General features: G+C 50.1%; 1 protein-coding gene and 1 non-coding gene across 2 annotated transcripts; one reads left to right on the top strand and one right to left on the bottom strand.

Annotated features, from left to right (window-relative positions):
* Window positions 1–4,109: 4,109 nt before the first annotated feature.
* On the bottom strand, window positions 4,110–4,215 carry LOC128773168 (U6 spliceosomal RNA). The gene has a single exon (XR_008417449.1). It is a non-coding gene; the product is annotated as a U6 spliceosomal RNA (small nuclear RNA).
* Window positions 4,216–9,223: 5,008 nt separating this feature from the next.
* On the top strand, window positions 9,224–14,712 carry LRP10 (LDL receptor related protein 10). The gene is made up of 7 exons (XM_019429465.2): window positions 9,224–9,852; window positions 10,248–10,292; window positions 10,813–10,945; window positions 11,679–11,869; window positions 11,986–13,003; window positions 13,337–13,466; window positions 13,596–14,712. The coding sequence occupies exons 1-7, from the start codon at window positions 9,819–9,821 to the stop codon at window positions 14,181–14,183; spliced, it is 2,139 nt and encodes a 712-aa protein (XP_019285010.1). The 5' UTR covers window positions 9,224–9,818; the 3' UTR covers window positions 14,184–14,712.
* The last annotated feature ends 9 nt before the right edge of the window (window positions 14,713–14,721 follow it).

Consider the following 14,721-nt stretch of genomic DNA (forward strand, 5'->3'; position numbering starts at 1 on the left):
CTGGATGGGGAGGGGCAGTAGAGGGTACAGAAGAGGTGTCTACACTGCAGTGAATTGGCGGAAGGACTTCCTTTGAGTGCCTGAAGTAGCTCATTGACTCAGGGACCAGACCAGGTCTGGGAGCTGCCTCACCATTGGGTCACATCCTGCTCACACACTTCACTTCCCGATAGGGCCACTTCCCGATTTAGGGCAGGATAGGCTCTGGGTGGGGCAAGGCCAGGATGACCACAAAGGAGGGGAAAAGACTGATGCCTCCGAAGGCCTAGCGGATTCACACACACGCGACAAGCTCCAGCTCATTTTGATCCAGCCTGTGGTCAAAGACGTCACCCTTTGCTCAGCTTCCAGAGACATGTAGCACCAGGCCAGAGAGCAAAACCAATTCCCAAAAATGCTCTCCTTGGCCACTCAGTGTCTGGCTCTGTGCTAGGAGTGTGGCCGCCCTGACCGTATATCCTGGATCCAATAATATCTTCCCAAAGTTCTGTGAGTTAGTATATTCAGACATGGCAGACAGTTCATCCCACTTTGGATTCCAAAAATATGGCCACTCCAGGTAGATCACACAGCCTGCCGTCGCCCTCCAAGACACTGATGGGATAGTTCGGTCAGGGAATGACTATGATTCATAATAATACCAACCCCATCACAGCCACCTGACAAACATGTTCGGTCCTCACTTCCTTACAAAGGAGTAGGAGGGTGCTAGGCACCAGCACCCCCTAATAAAAGTTTGTTGGCTTAAATTGCCAACGAAAGTTGTGCCTATACACAAGTAAATGGCTCTAGCTGTGAATCTGTAAGCACTCTAGACACATCTATACAAGTATTATGTTACACAACTTACAAAGTCATTGAGCTGTAGGTTTGTTTGTTTGTTTTGTAGGTTTAAGTTTACTACATTTTATGAACTTTACCATATATTTCTCCTCATTCTTTGGAAAGTTAAAAAAAAAAAAAAAAAAAAAAGAAAGAAAAATACATCAAGGTAATGGATTCACAACTCCAAAACAATTACTTTGTCTCTACGGATTCCTCATGAGTCCCTCACAGCCTGACTTCAATCTGGGGGTGGTCAGTATTGGGCTGGGTTAACCCAGCTCTTCTGGAAATAGAATTATTTTTTTTTCTTTTAATTCTATTTATTTAAGTAATCCCTACACCCAACATGAGGCTTGAATTCAAGACCCTAAGATCCAGAGTTGCACGCTTTTCCGACTGAGCCACCAGGAGCCCCTGGAAACACCAATTCCTGGGACTGTATCCTCAGTCCGGCTGCATCGGGACCCTGACCTGAAGGGTCCACACAAAGTCTCTCTTCCCTACCGCTCTCTATTATCCATGCCAATTGTGCCCCAAAGTCTCTACCGGCCTGTGCTCCAGAGCCCACTACTACTTGCCTGCACAAAACTGCTTATAAATTCTGAGTGGAGGAAAGCTGGACAAGGGGCCCAGAAAAACACCCATCCCATTCTCCGGTTGGCCACACCCCCTCCACTGCAGAGACCTGCCAGGTAGGGTTTGTGGGGCGATAGCGCCCCCTTGTGCTGGGTGTTGGCACTGCAAACCACGCCTGAGACCCGCGGGGGCCTAGCTACCATCCCCCAGCCCCACACCCCCGACAAGGGCCAAGGATACTGCCAGCCCGTTCCTTCCCCCTTTCCACGTTTCCACCCAGGCCACCTGTACTTAAAGGGGTGGGACTATGGGTGCAACAGGATGACAGGCCTTAGTCTTGCAGCTGCAGAGAGGAAGAAGTCAGAGTTTCCCTCAGCTGTCCCTGTGCGAGGCGGGGGGGGGGGGGGGGGGGGGGGGGGGGGGCGGGGGGGGGCAGCCCTCAAATAACTCCGGGAAGGAAGAGGGGGTGGAGTGAAAGGGGTGCAGGAGGAAGTAAGGGGGCACTTCGGTGCCCTCTAGGAGCTACTCCGAGTTGGCACGCTGCCCTCCGTGGATGCCTCAAACACCGATGCCTGTCTCCCAGGCTCAAACCTCAGAATACTTTGACCCAACTCCTTTGGGCCAAGGCAAGCCGGCCTCTGTGATTCCTTTATCCAAGAGTGGGCATTTCTGTGTCACTTCTCTGGGCCCTTTGGTAATCATGCCCACACGCCTCTTGGGGTGCCTGTAACCTGCACCCATTCTCCTAACCTCATCCCAAGGTCAGGAGGAGCCTTTAATCCCAGTCTCACATTTATAAGGCTCTTCAATTTTGAACGTAAAAAATATGTCTTGGGGACACGTGGGTGGTTCAGTGGGTTAAGCTTCGACTCTTGATTTCTGCTGAGGCCATGATCCCAGGGTTGATGAGATGCCTCCCCCACCCCCGCCCCCCCCAGATGGGCTCTGCACTGACAGAGCAGAGCCTGCTTGGGATTCTTGCTTTCTCTCTCTCTGAATAACCAAATAACATTTTTTAATGCCTTAAATAAAATAAAATATAAATATATGAATGCCTGTAGGCATTTGGTGACTATCACTGTATTATTGCTTTGTTTGTGCTAAGAGTTTTCATTTGTTGGGGCACCTGGGTGGCTCAGTCGGTTAGGCGTCTGACATGACTCAGTTAGGCTCCAAGCTGGCAGTACTGGGCCTGCTTGGGATTCTCTCTCTTTTCCTCTCTCTGTGCCCAGTTTGTGCTTTGTGTCTCTTACTCTCTCTCAAAGTAAATAAACTAAAAAAATAAATAAATAAAAAATTGTTAAATAGAAATATTTAAAATACATTAAATATTGGGGCAGCTGCCTAGCTCAGTCACTAGAGACTGGACTCTTGATCTGAGGGTTGTAAGTTCAAGCCCCATGTTGAGTGTAGAGATTACTTAAAAAATAAAATCTTAATAAATAAATAAATAAAACATACTAAGTATTTTCAAAACCATCTGTCTTTTTTTAACATTTATTTTTAAGAGAGTGCAAGTGAGGGAGAGGCAGAGAGAGGGGGACAGGGGATCCAAAGCAGGCTCTGTGCTGACAGGTTGACAGCAGTGAGCCTGATGTGGGGCTCAAATTCACCCGCGAGATTATGACCTGAGCTGAAGTCAGATGCTCAACCGACTGAGCTACCCAGGTACTCCTAAAACCATCTATCTTTTTTTTAAAACCATTTATCTTAGTATTTAATTTTGTAATATACCAGACATCCCCAAAATGGACATGATTGAGGTTCCTCTCAAACCTCTGAGATGTGTCTCCAAACTAGCATCTCATTCTTTCCAAAGCACAAGGAAACTTGCTCCTATAACCATATGGCAGGATCTTTAATCCCCACTCCCTTCAGACACAGAAGTTTCCACATCTTGAAAAGCTCTCTCCTGGATACTGCTGCAGTCTTGAATGATTTCCTTCATATCCCCCTTTTCTGTCAAGCCAAGGTTTTTCAACAGCTGTCTGCATTCCTTCACCAGTCTTTTTTTTTTTTTTTAGTTTTTTTTTTTAAAGTTTATATATTTATTTTGAGAGAGTGAGCATGGGGGAGGGGCAGAGAGAGAGAATCCCAAATCCCAAGCAGGCTCTGAAGTGTCAGTGTGGACTTGGGGCTCAAACTCATGAACCTTGAGATCATGACCTGAGCCAAAATAGAGAGTTGGACGCTTAACCGACTGAGCCACCTAGGCACCCCTTTTTAAAGTTTTTTTTTTTTTTTTTTATGATTCATTTAAGTAATCTCTACCCAACATGGGGTTCGATCTCATGACCTCCAAGATCAAGAGTGGCATGTTCTTCTGACTGAGCCAGTCAGGCTCACCTGTCATTTCTTTTTAACCCAACTGGGAAGGTGGCCTAACCCAGGCATTTAGTGCAACTTCTCCTTTAAAAGAAAAAAAAAAAAATTGAAGTTTAGGGGCGCCTGGGTAGCTTAGTCGGTTAAGCACCTGACTTCAGCTCAGGTCATGATCTCATGGTTCAGTTCATGAATTTGAGCCCTGTGTGGACAGTGCAGAGCCTGCTTTGGATTCTCTCTCTCCCTCTCTCTGCCCCTCCCCTGCTTGCTCACACTCTCTCTCTCTTACTCTCAAAATAAAACAAACTTTAAAAAACAAAATGAGCATTAAAAAAAAATTGAAGTTTAATGAGCATACATTGTTCTATTAGTTTTATGTGTACAATAAAAATACAGAATGCTGCATGAATCCGTGTGTCATCTTTATACAGGAGCCATGTAATATTCTCTGTATGGTTCCAGTTGTAGCATATGTGCTGCTAAACTGAGTGCTGAAACTTCTTAAAGGGCCCTCCTGACCTCTTTCTTCACAGCCCAGGCCTTTTCTGTGTTTTCACTGTCTTGGCTTCATGTTAGCATCGAACATAATTTGTTTCTAGAAGCTTCTTTGGCCTCGTTTTCTGGGAAGTTATGCCATCCTGAAATTCATGAATCACAGCATTGCCAAGGAACCCTGAAGTCCCAGGACATCTGTCCCTCAGCACCAACCCTACCTGTACCATCAGCTTCTGTACCTCAAAAGCAGGGAATACACTGACTTTATTTGCTCTGTTAATTCCTGCCTCTGCCCTTCCGACTGTTCAGAACAAACAAATTCTTGTTCCATGCTATAGCTCTTCACATATTTGGATCTAGTTCTCATATATTCAAACCCTCACTCAAGTTAAGCTTTCCTTTAGGCAAAAAGCCTTTCTAGTTCCTTAAACAGCTTATCATATGACATGGCTTAGAGACTCCTCATCATTCCTAACACCCTCCTATAGATTGATTCATTATATCAATCTTTCTCTTTTTTTTTTTTAAGATTTTATTTTAAGGTAATGTCCACACTCAACGTGGGGCTTGAACTCACAACCTGGAGGTCAAGAGCTGCGTCCTCCACCTACTGAGCCAGCCAGCCACCCCCATTGTATTAGTCTTTTAAAACAGCTTCCAGCACATAGAGAGGCAGTAACAAGGGCTCTGGAGTTACACAACCCAAGTTTGAATCCAGTCTTCACAACTTACTAGTTGGGTGGCCCCAAGTGATGTAATGTTCTTGAGCTTCAATTTCCTCATCGTTAAAATGGGGCTAAAAAAGGGGCACCTGGGTGGCTCAGTGGGTTAAAAGCCAACTTCGGTTCAGGTCATAATCTCGCAGTTCAAGGGTTCGAGCCCCACATTGAGCTGTGTGCTGACAGCTCATAGCCTGGACCCTGCTTCTGATTCGGTGCTTCCCTCTCTCTGCCCCCACTCCGTTTGTGCACACTCCCTCTCTCTCTCTCTCAAAAATAAATAAAAACATTAAAAATTTTTTTAATGTGGCTAAAAAGTAAAAATAATAAAAATAAGGTAAAATGGGGCTAATAACTGTAAGGGTAGTTGAGCGAATTAAAAGACATCAACTATGTGATGCCTATGACTGGCAATCATCGATTTATTCATTCAGTAAACATTTATTGAATACCTACTTTGTGCCAGATATTATTTTTGGCACTGGGGATACACCAGGAGACAAATAGATCCCTGCCCATGGCACTTACATTCTTGTGGGAGGAACAGGCAATAAACATGATAAATGAGTAAGATATATAGAATATTAGATCGTGATAAGAATTTTCCAAATTTTTGGTTCTGCATCCTTTTTGATTAACAATACCACCTTTAGGGGTGCTTGGGTGGCTCAGCTGATTAAGAGTCCGACTTCAGCTCAGGTCATGATCTCACAATTCGTGGGTTTGAGCCCAGCATCAGGCTCTGTGCTGACAGTTCAGAGCCTGGAGCCTGCTTCAGAGTCTGTCTCCCTCTCTCTCTGCCCCTCCCCCACTCATGCTTTGTGTCTCTCTGTCTCTCAAAAATAAATGTTTAAAATTAAAAACAAAACAAAACAAACCAATTCCACCTTTAAATAATTTCTCTCTGCTTGCATTTTACTATAAGTATTCAAGGGAAACCAGGCTGCTTCCTCAACACTTTGCATAGAAATTTCTTCAGCCAGCTGGGTCACCTGGCTGGCTCAGTCCGCAGAGCATGCGACTCTTGATCTTGGGGTTGTGAGCCTGAGCCCCACATTTGAGCCCCAAATATCACTCTCAAGTTTTACTTTCCACCAACCACCAGGATACAAACACAATTCAGCCAAGCTCTGTGTCACTTTATATCAAGGATCTCTTTTTTCCTCCAGTTTCCAATTAACATGTCCCTCATCTCTGTCTGGGACCTAGTCAGGGTGACTTTTACCCTCCATATTTCTATCCATATTCTGTTCCTTACCACTTAGGTAATTTAAAGAGATTGAGATCTATACAGCTCTCTCCTGCTGAGCCTTCCCAAGAACCATCTTAACAGTCTGTTCGCAACAATGTTGCTTTTTCTAGCATGCATCTCTGGCCTCTGCCCCAGTTCTAAAGCCACTTCTACATTTTTAGGTATTTGTTTTAGCAGCACCCCAACTTCTCGGTGTCAACTCTCTGTCTTAGCCCATCTGCTACAAGGAAATACCACCAACTGGGCAGATTTACTGCTCATAGTTCTAGCAGCTGAGAAGCCCAAGATCAAGGTACCAGCATGGTCACCTTCTGGTGAGGGCCCTCTTTTTTGTTCACCACCACATTTTCTTACTGTGTCCTCTCATAGTAGACAGGGAGGGATCTCTCTGGGGCCTCTTTTATAAGGCACTAGTCCCATTGAGGGCGCCATCGCATGGGCTTAACATCGCCCAAAGGCCCACCTTTTAATATTATCATCTTTGGGGGTTATGAAATCAACATATGAATTTAGGGGACAGGGGACACAAACATTCATACCATAGCAACTTGGCTCCTGCATGTGCTAGCAGTTTCATCTTGAGCAAGTTATCTAACCTACCTATGACCCAGTTTCCTCAATTACAAAAGGAGGACAAAAATAACACCTACTTCCTAGAGGTGTGGTGAGGATTAAATGAGATAATACATGTGAAATGCTTAGAGCAGTGCCTCCTAGAGGTGAGTACTCTATAAAAGTTGGATATTACCATTTTGAAAACCAAACATCTGCCTGTTCTGCACTACTTCCACTACCTTTCATAATTCCTCAAAGATTTCCAAGAACATCATAGGCCCATTCCTAAATGTACTTAATGCTCTAGGATGTGATTTAAATTAAATTTTTTAAATTAATGTTTATTTATTTTTGAGAGAGAGAGAGAGAGACAGAGCATGAGCAGGGAAGGGGCAGAGAGAGAGAGGGAGACAGAATTGGAAGCAGGCTCCAGGCTCCGAGCTGTCAGCACAGAGCCCAACGCGAGGCTCGAGCTCATAAACCACGAGATCATGACCTGAGCCAAAGTCAGATGCTCAACTGACTGAGCCACCCAGGTGCCCCTAGGATGTGACTTATATGGACCTGGACACTTAAATTCACTGGACTAATTGGAGTATAAACTCATTTTTTTAATTTTTTTTTTTTTTTTAATTTACATCCAAGTTAGCATGTAGTGCAACAATGATTTCAGGAGTAGATTCCCTAATGCCCCTTACCAATCCAGTAACCCTCTTTTTGTTCTCCACATTTAAGAGTCTCTTATGTTTTGCCTCCCTCCCTGTTTTTATATTATTTTTGCTTCCTTTCCCTTATATTCATCTGTTTTGTATCTTAAAGTGCTCATATGAGTGAAGTCATATGATATTTGTCTTTCTCTAATTTCACTTAGCATAATACCCTCTAATTCCATCCACGTAGTTGCAAATGGCAAGATTTCATTCTTTTTGATTGCCAAGTAATACTCCACTGTGTGTGTGTGTGTGTGTGTGTGTGTGTGTGTGTGTGTGTGTGTGTACACATACATGGATACTCCCCATGGCTGTCTGGATTCTTTCATTTGTGTATCTGACCTCTCTTTCCAAGTAGGCAGTATGCTCCTTGAAGTTCAAGGCATCTACCAAGCATAGAAAACAAAGCCAGCAATTAACTAAAACCTCCAAGATCACTTTTAGAACTTAAATATTTTTAATTTTTCCCACCTCTTTGCCTTCCTTTCCTTTGCTCAACATCCTTTTTTCACACTCAGGCTTCTATTTCACTCCTCATTAATCCCAAAGGCTGCACACAGAGGGAGTACAGCAGAGGGCACAGCAGAGAGACCAAGGGACCAAGGTCCAAGTGGAAGAAGGGCCTTTTTATGGCCAACCCTGCTGTGGCTCCAGTTTTGAAAATATCAAAACTGATGCCAACAACAAATGTCATGGACAGAAAACTGTTTCGTACCATTTGTAGAGAGCAGAGAGTAGTAAGGATCCAAATGTACACTCTCTCCAGAGCCAAATTGCCTAGGCTCAAGGCCTTGTTTCATCATTTACTAGATCCGTGATCTCAGGCAAAATACTTAACCTGTGCTTGAGTTTCCTTATCTGTAAAATGGGAGTAATCATAGTTTCTACTTCCCAAGATTGTGAGGATTAAAAGAGCAAATACATGAAAAGTGCTTAGATCTGTGCCTGAAGTGTGAAAAAAGCTCAAAAAGTATTTGCTATTGTTGTTGTTTATTAATATTACCTATCAGTGCCACAGGAATAACAGCCCACATAAATAAGAAATATCTTCTGTGACTAATCATAATTGTTCTGAACTACAGAGCACTTCCTAGATGCTCATCGTGCATTAACGCCCTAAATGTTCATGACAACCTTAAAAGGGAGTTGCACTATTAACTCTGCTTCACAAATGAGAAGCAGAGAGGTTAAGTGATTTTCTCAAGGTCACAGAGCCAGCAAGTGGCGAAGGCACATTTATTCGTTTATTTACCATATATTGGGTTCTTACTGTGTCTTAGTAGGAGAGAAACCCCGTGGGTGCAAAGGTAAACATTCTAGGCCCCAACCTACAGGAAGTTTCAGTTTCTAGAGAAGGGGCGGGGCGGGGGCGGGAAAGAGGAGTAAACAAATAGTTATAACACCGTGTGGTAATTGCTATAATAGAGGCTCACGACAAAAAGTGCTGCCTGATCTCAGACACTGGGACAAGAAAAGTACTGAGAGTTTAAGGGTCCAAAGGAAAGACAAGAAAAGTACTGAGAGTTTAAGGGTCCAAAGGAAAGACAAGACAGTTACGGAATAAGCAGTTGTCCTCTGGCCAACGAGTCCTGTTAACAAACGTGTCACGGAAGAGACCGAACAAAGCCGAGTTCAAAGTGGAGGCGGACAGCCTAGCCGAGGGCGGGTCTGACGGGTCCCGGCAGGGCCGGAAAGGGGTTAAGGAGAGAGGGTGGGCGGGGCGAGAGCGCTGATTGGCAGGGGTGGGGCCAGGCTCGTCACCCGCCCTCTCCCTCCGCCCGGCTCTTCCAACCCCTGGGCTGGCCGGGGTACCGCCCGGGCGAGGGCCGGGGAGCTGGGCCGAGCCTCCTATCCCCCTCCCCCGCTCCCCCGCCGCGTCCCGCCGGCTGGACGCGCAGGAGAAGTTGAGCCGCGCCCGGGCCGGCCCTGGGGGCTGACCGTCGGCAAAGTTTGGCTCGAAGAGGAAGTGGCTTCAAGCCCCGGCAGGTGGCGGCCGGGCCTGGACAGGGGCTCTCGCGGCCTGCGGACGGGCTCTAGGCGAGGGCGCGCTCCAGCGCCGGGCCTCGAACCGATTCCCGGGGCTTCGAAGCCGGCCTCGGGATAGACCGCGGCAGAGAGCGCGGCGGCGGCGGCGGGGAGGAAAACAACTCCGAAGTTGGCGAGAGGCACCGCCCCTGCTCCCGGACGGCCGCCGCCTCCCCGCCCCCAGCCCTGGCATCCAGAGCACCCGTGGGGGAGCCCGGGCCATGCAGCCCCCTCGGGGAAGCGGCAGTGGGGAGCCTGGACGCTCGGAGCGGCGCCGCCTTCCCACTGGATAGACGACTGAAGCTCCGGGACTCTTCCTGCACCCCCGGACGACTCAGGATGCTGCCCACCACTCTCCTCCTCCTCCTCCTAGGTGAGAAACCGAAACAAGACTACTAACCCGGCACCCCGCCCCTGGGGCTGTCAGAGTCCGCGCGCTCTCTTTTGCCGTCCCCCACCTCCCCTGCCTGGCGGTGCCCCCCAGCGCCTGCCGCCGCATCCGAAGCTCCCTCCCCAACCTCCGGGAAGCTTCGAGCCACTCCCCTCAGCCCTCATCCTCCTTCAGGCTTCCCTAGATCGGCGTGCCTACCCCATCGGCCGTGCTGCTGTGGCTTCCTTCGAGGTCACACACCGCATCCTCCCCTGCTCCACTGCCCCTTTCCCATAAACTACCCGGAAATCCCAGATGGCTCCTTTCCTCCTTGAGTTACTCAGGTGAAGAAAACTAAGGGCGATTAACTCTCCTGTCCTTTCCTGCTCTTCCTCTAGGAGGCGCTGTGGCCTATCCAGACCGGATCATTTTCCCAAATCCTGGTGCGTAAAGGATGCCCCTGGGGCCCCAAGGGTTTGGTAGTGAGAGAAGACCCTTGAGAAGGATTCTCTCTTCCCTAAATTCCTCTGGCACCTACGGTAGTTTTAGAGTGGAGATCATCCACCCTTATTTTACAAACGGGGAAACATCCAGTGTGAGCTCTCACCTGGTAGTTACGTACTATTTTGTTTTTCCAAATATCCATGCTTGGTCTCCCTAGCTGCAATGTAGTCTCCCTGATAGTAGAGACAGTATTTCCTGCTCCTCTTGGTCCAGTGGCTGGCACAAAGCCAACCTCAGATTGTTTCTGGTGTTGATACTTAAGGTGAAGCTATAACGAGTGTGGGAAGGAAGGGGGCCAGCTGAAGACTGATTTTAAAGTGTGTGTATGTGTGGTTGGAGAAGGGCAGTTTCTCTGCTCCTTCTTGAAGAGCTCAGACCCTTAGAAGCCTCAAGCCTGGGGGCAGGGGCTGTGACAGTAATGGGCTCTCAACCAGTGTCCCTACCTTCCTCACTCTCCAGCCTGTGAGGACCCCCCGGCAGTGCTCTTGGAAGTGCAGGGTACCTTACAGAGGCCCCTGCGGGACAGCCGCAGCTCACCTGCCAACTGCACGTGGCTCATCCTGGGCAGCAAGGAGCAGACTGTGACAGTCAGGTGAGAAACGGGACAAGACCCTATTACCCTCCCTCCCCTAACCCTCTCCACCATGGGAAAGCCTTCAGGAATAACTTCTTCATGGAATTTCCATTCCTGTCAACAGAGGAAAGAGTAGGATTTGATTTGGCCTGGTCTTCCCTAAAAACCTGGCTTATTCTGGGCCACAGTAAATTGGAGGTGAGCTGGGGCAGACATCTAGCTTGGATTCTAGTCATCTCTGAAGGACAGCAGTCACTCTAGAAACAGTCCTTGGGCTCCAATATGGCTGCCCTGAGGAGTCTTTCAGTCCATTGCACATCCTTGCCTGGGCTTCAAAAGCTATTCCTAATTAACTTAGAACCTTCCTCAGCCTCCCGAGATGTTTTAAACGGTACAGGTCTCTCCTCAGTCTCCTCTGACCTTGAGCCATAAGATTGGGACCCATGTTAAGTACCTGGCTACTTGCTTCACAGAGTTCACTCTCCATGAATTTCTCCTGAAAGGAGTAGGTGAAGGGAGAGGGCAGTCTGGGGAGAGCCTGAGGGATCAGAATGCCATGCTGCCACGAGCCTCTGTTAGGACTACTGCCATTGACTACAAAGGAATTTGGCTGAGTTCATTTGGCTGTTTGGATTGTGGATGAGCAGGGGTTTGTGCTTCTTGGGGTACAGGGGGCCTGACGGCACTGGGAGAGGAAGAAACCAGTGGTGGTCACGAATATCTCACATCCTGCCTTCTTCTACCCATCTAGGTTCCAAAAACTGCGCCTGGCCTGTGGCTCAGAGCGCTTAATCCTGCGCTCCCCTCTCCAGCCACAGATCTCCCTGTGTGAGGCACCAGCCAGCCCTCTGCAGCTGCCTGGGGGCAATGTCACCATCACCTACAGCTATGCTGGGGCCAGAGCACCCGTGGGCCAGGGCTTCCTGCTCTCCTACAGCCAAGGTATGCTGTATGCTGTCCATGGGACTAGAAGAACAGATAATAGAAGCCCCAGGGAGGAGGGGAGGATCCTACCAACTCTGGTGCTTCATGGTGTCTTCTCCATGATGTCTCTGCAGATTGGCTGATGTGCCTGGAGGAGGAGTTCCAGTGCCTGAACCACCGCTGTGTGCCCTTGGCCCAGCGCTGCGACAGGATCGATGCCTGTGGCGATGGCTCTGATGAGGCAGGTTGCAGCTCAGACCCTTTCCCTGACCTGACCCCAGCCCCTGTCCCCACCCCACCCTGCAATCATACCTTGGAAGACTTTTACGGGGTCTTCTCTTCCCCTGGATACTCACACCTGGCCTCAGGCTCCCACCCCCAGTCCTGCCTCTGGCTGTTGGACCCCCATGATGGCCGGCGCCTGGCGGTGCGCTTCACGGCCCTGGACCTGGGCTATGGAGATGCAGTACATGTGTATGATGGCCCTGGGCCTCCCAAGACCCCTCGGCTACTGCGCAGCCTCACCCACTTCAGCAATGGCAAGTCTGTCACCGTGGAGACGCTGTCTGGCCAGGCCATCGTGGCCTACCACACAGTTGCTTGGAGCCATGGTCGGGGCTTCAACGCCACCTACCATGTGCGAGGCTACTGCTTGCCTTGGGATCGGCCCTGTGGCTTAGGCACTGGCCTGGGGGCTAGTGAGGGCCTCGGTGAGCGCTGCTACAGTGAGGCCCAGCGCTGTGATGGCTCATGGGACTGTGCCGACGGCACGGACGAGGAAAACTGCCCCGGCTGCCCACCTGGACACTTCCCCTGTGGGCCTGCCGGCACAACCAGCACCACAGCCTGCTACCTGCCCGCTGACCGCTGCAACTACCAGACTTTCTGTGCTGATGGAGCAGACGAGAGACGCTGCCGGCACTGCCAGCCTGGCAACTTCCGCTGCCGGGATGAGAAGTGCGTGTATGAGACATGGGTGTGCGATGGGCAGCCAGACTGTGCCGACGGCAGCGATGAGTGGGACTGTTCCTATGCCCTGCCACGCAAGGTCATTACAGCTGCGGTCATTGGCAGCCTGGTGTGCGGCTTGCTACTGGTCATTGCCCTGGGCTGCACCTGCAAACTCTATGCCATTCGCACCCAGGAGTACAGGTCAGTGAGGGTGCAGCCAGCTGCAGGGGCGGGGGGCTGAGGGGAAGACCCTGAGGGTGCCCACACTGGGGACAGGCTCTGGTGACCTGCTTCTGGGTTGGCTCCTGGAGTTGTCCAGCTTGGGGATGGGGGTGCTCCTCTGAGGAAAGGACAGGTCTAGATCCTGAAGGCAATCTCCAAGAAGGAGGGGAACCTCGCATGGCTCTTGGGAAAGCCAGGGCATACATAGCTCAGTGGTCTTGGCCTGGGTGTGGAGGGAAAAGACGTGTCCAGGCTAGGACAGGCTGCTCTGGCCGGCACCACCTGTGACTGAGCTGCCCTCATTCCTTCCAGCATCTTCGCGCCCCTGTCCCGGATGGAGGCTGAGATTGTGCAGCAGCAGGCCCCACCCTCCTATGGGCAGCTCATTGCCCAGGGTGCCATCCCACCAGTAGAGGACTTCCCTACGGAGAACCCTAATGATGTAAGTGACCTCCCGGCCCAGTACTTCCCGCTTCCCAGCCTCCGTGGCCCTGTGCCTGTACCATTCTTCTTTGAGGCTCCTGGCCCTCCCCACCTCCCTGACTCTGATGTCTACCTCCTCTCCTTGCAGAACTCAGTGCTGGGCAACCTGCGTTCTCTGCTACAGATCTTGCGCCAGGATATGACTCCAGGGGGTGCCTCAGGTGCCCGCCGCCGCCAGAGGGGCCGCTCTATGCGCCGCCTGGTGCGCCGTCTACGCCGCTGGGGCCTGCTTCCTCGAACCAACCCCCCAGCCCGGAACCCAGAGACCAGATCCCAGGTCACACCCTCTGCTGCTCCCCTTGAGTCCCTAGATGGCAACACAGGTCCGGCCCGTGAGGGCGGGGCGGAAGGTGGGCAGGATGGGGAACAGGCACCCCCACTGCCCGTCAAGGCTCCCCTCCCATCTACCAGCACATCTCCAGCCCTCCCTACCATCTCTGAGGCCCCAGGGCCACCGCCCTCCATGTCCCCAGAGTCATCACTGCTGTCGGGAGTGGTGCAGGCCCTGCGAGGCCGCCTTCTGCCCAGCCTTCGGCCCCCAGGACCAACCCGGACCCCACCTGAACCCCACACGACAGTCCTGTCCCCAGAGGATGAGGACGATGTGCTTCTGGTGCCACTGGCTGAGCCAGGGGTCTGGGTAGTCGAAGCAGAGGATGAGCCACTGCTTGCCTGAGGTGACCTAGCTCCCTTGGGGGCTTTGGTCACAGTGACAACCCTTTAGAGGGCAACTCAGCTTCCCTTTCGCTACTTCCCTCCCTGACCCTCTGTCTGAGGGGTCTTGGCAGGCCTCCTGTGACCCTGTGTAGCTGCTGTAAAATTAGGTATCCCTCAGGAAGGGAGAGGACTCACACACAGCTCCCTCCGCACATGCCCAGAGACCACCGTTTCTCTACCACCACTGTCTTCCCACACCACCACTCAGGTGGCTGTTTTTAAAAAGTAAATTTCTTAAAGGGTCACAGGCCCGGACACTCCATCCTTACCAAACCCCTACCCCAAAGTGGCCTTTCAGCACCAGAATGTCAATTGGCTGGAGATCTCCAGCACCCAAGGGAAGGATTTGGGCAGGGCCTGAGGTTTTGCCGACTGTGATCCTTCCTGCAGGGCCTGGCTCATAAAAAGAGCACAAAAACTGCTTTTGTCCCATAGCTAGGTCATTGCCCAGCAAGTCAAGGTTGAAAATAAAAGAACCAGAAATTTAAGATTTTTGT

This window comes from Panthera pardus, unplaced genomic scaffold (assembly GCF_024362965.1).
Source record: "Panthera pardus isolate Hobbes unplaced genomic scaffold, ASM2436296v1 HiC_scaffold_24, whole genome shotgun sequence".
In the NCBI taxonomy this organism is placed as follows: Eukaryota; Metazoa; Chordata; class Mammalia; order Carnivora; family Felidae; genus Panthera; species Panthera pardus.

What these genes read in the sequence shown, in the direction of transcription:
- LRP10 (XM_019429465.2), top strand. Translation starts at nt 9,819, where the DNA reads ATGCTGCCCACCACTCTCCTCCTCCTCCTCCTAG. An exon ending in CCTGCTCTCCTACAGCCAAG is followed by an intron (nt 11,870 to 11,985) that starts GTATGCTGTATG and finishes ATGTCTCTGCAG; the next exon opens with ATTGGCTGATGTGCCTGGAG. An exon ending in ATTCGCACCCAGGAGTACAG is followed by an intron (nt 13,004 to 13,336) that starts GTCAGTGAGGGT and finishes CATTCCTTCCAG; the next exon opens with CATCTTCGCGCCCCTGTCCC.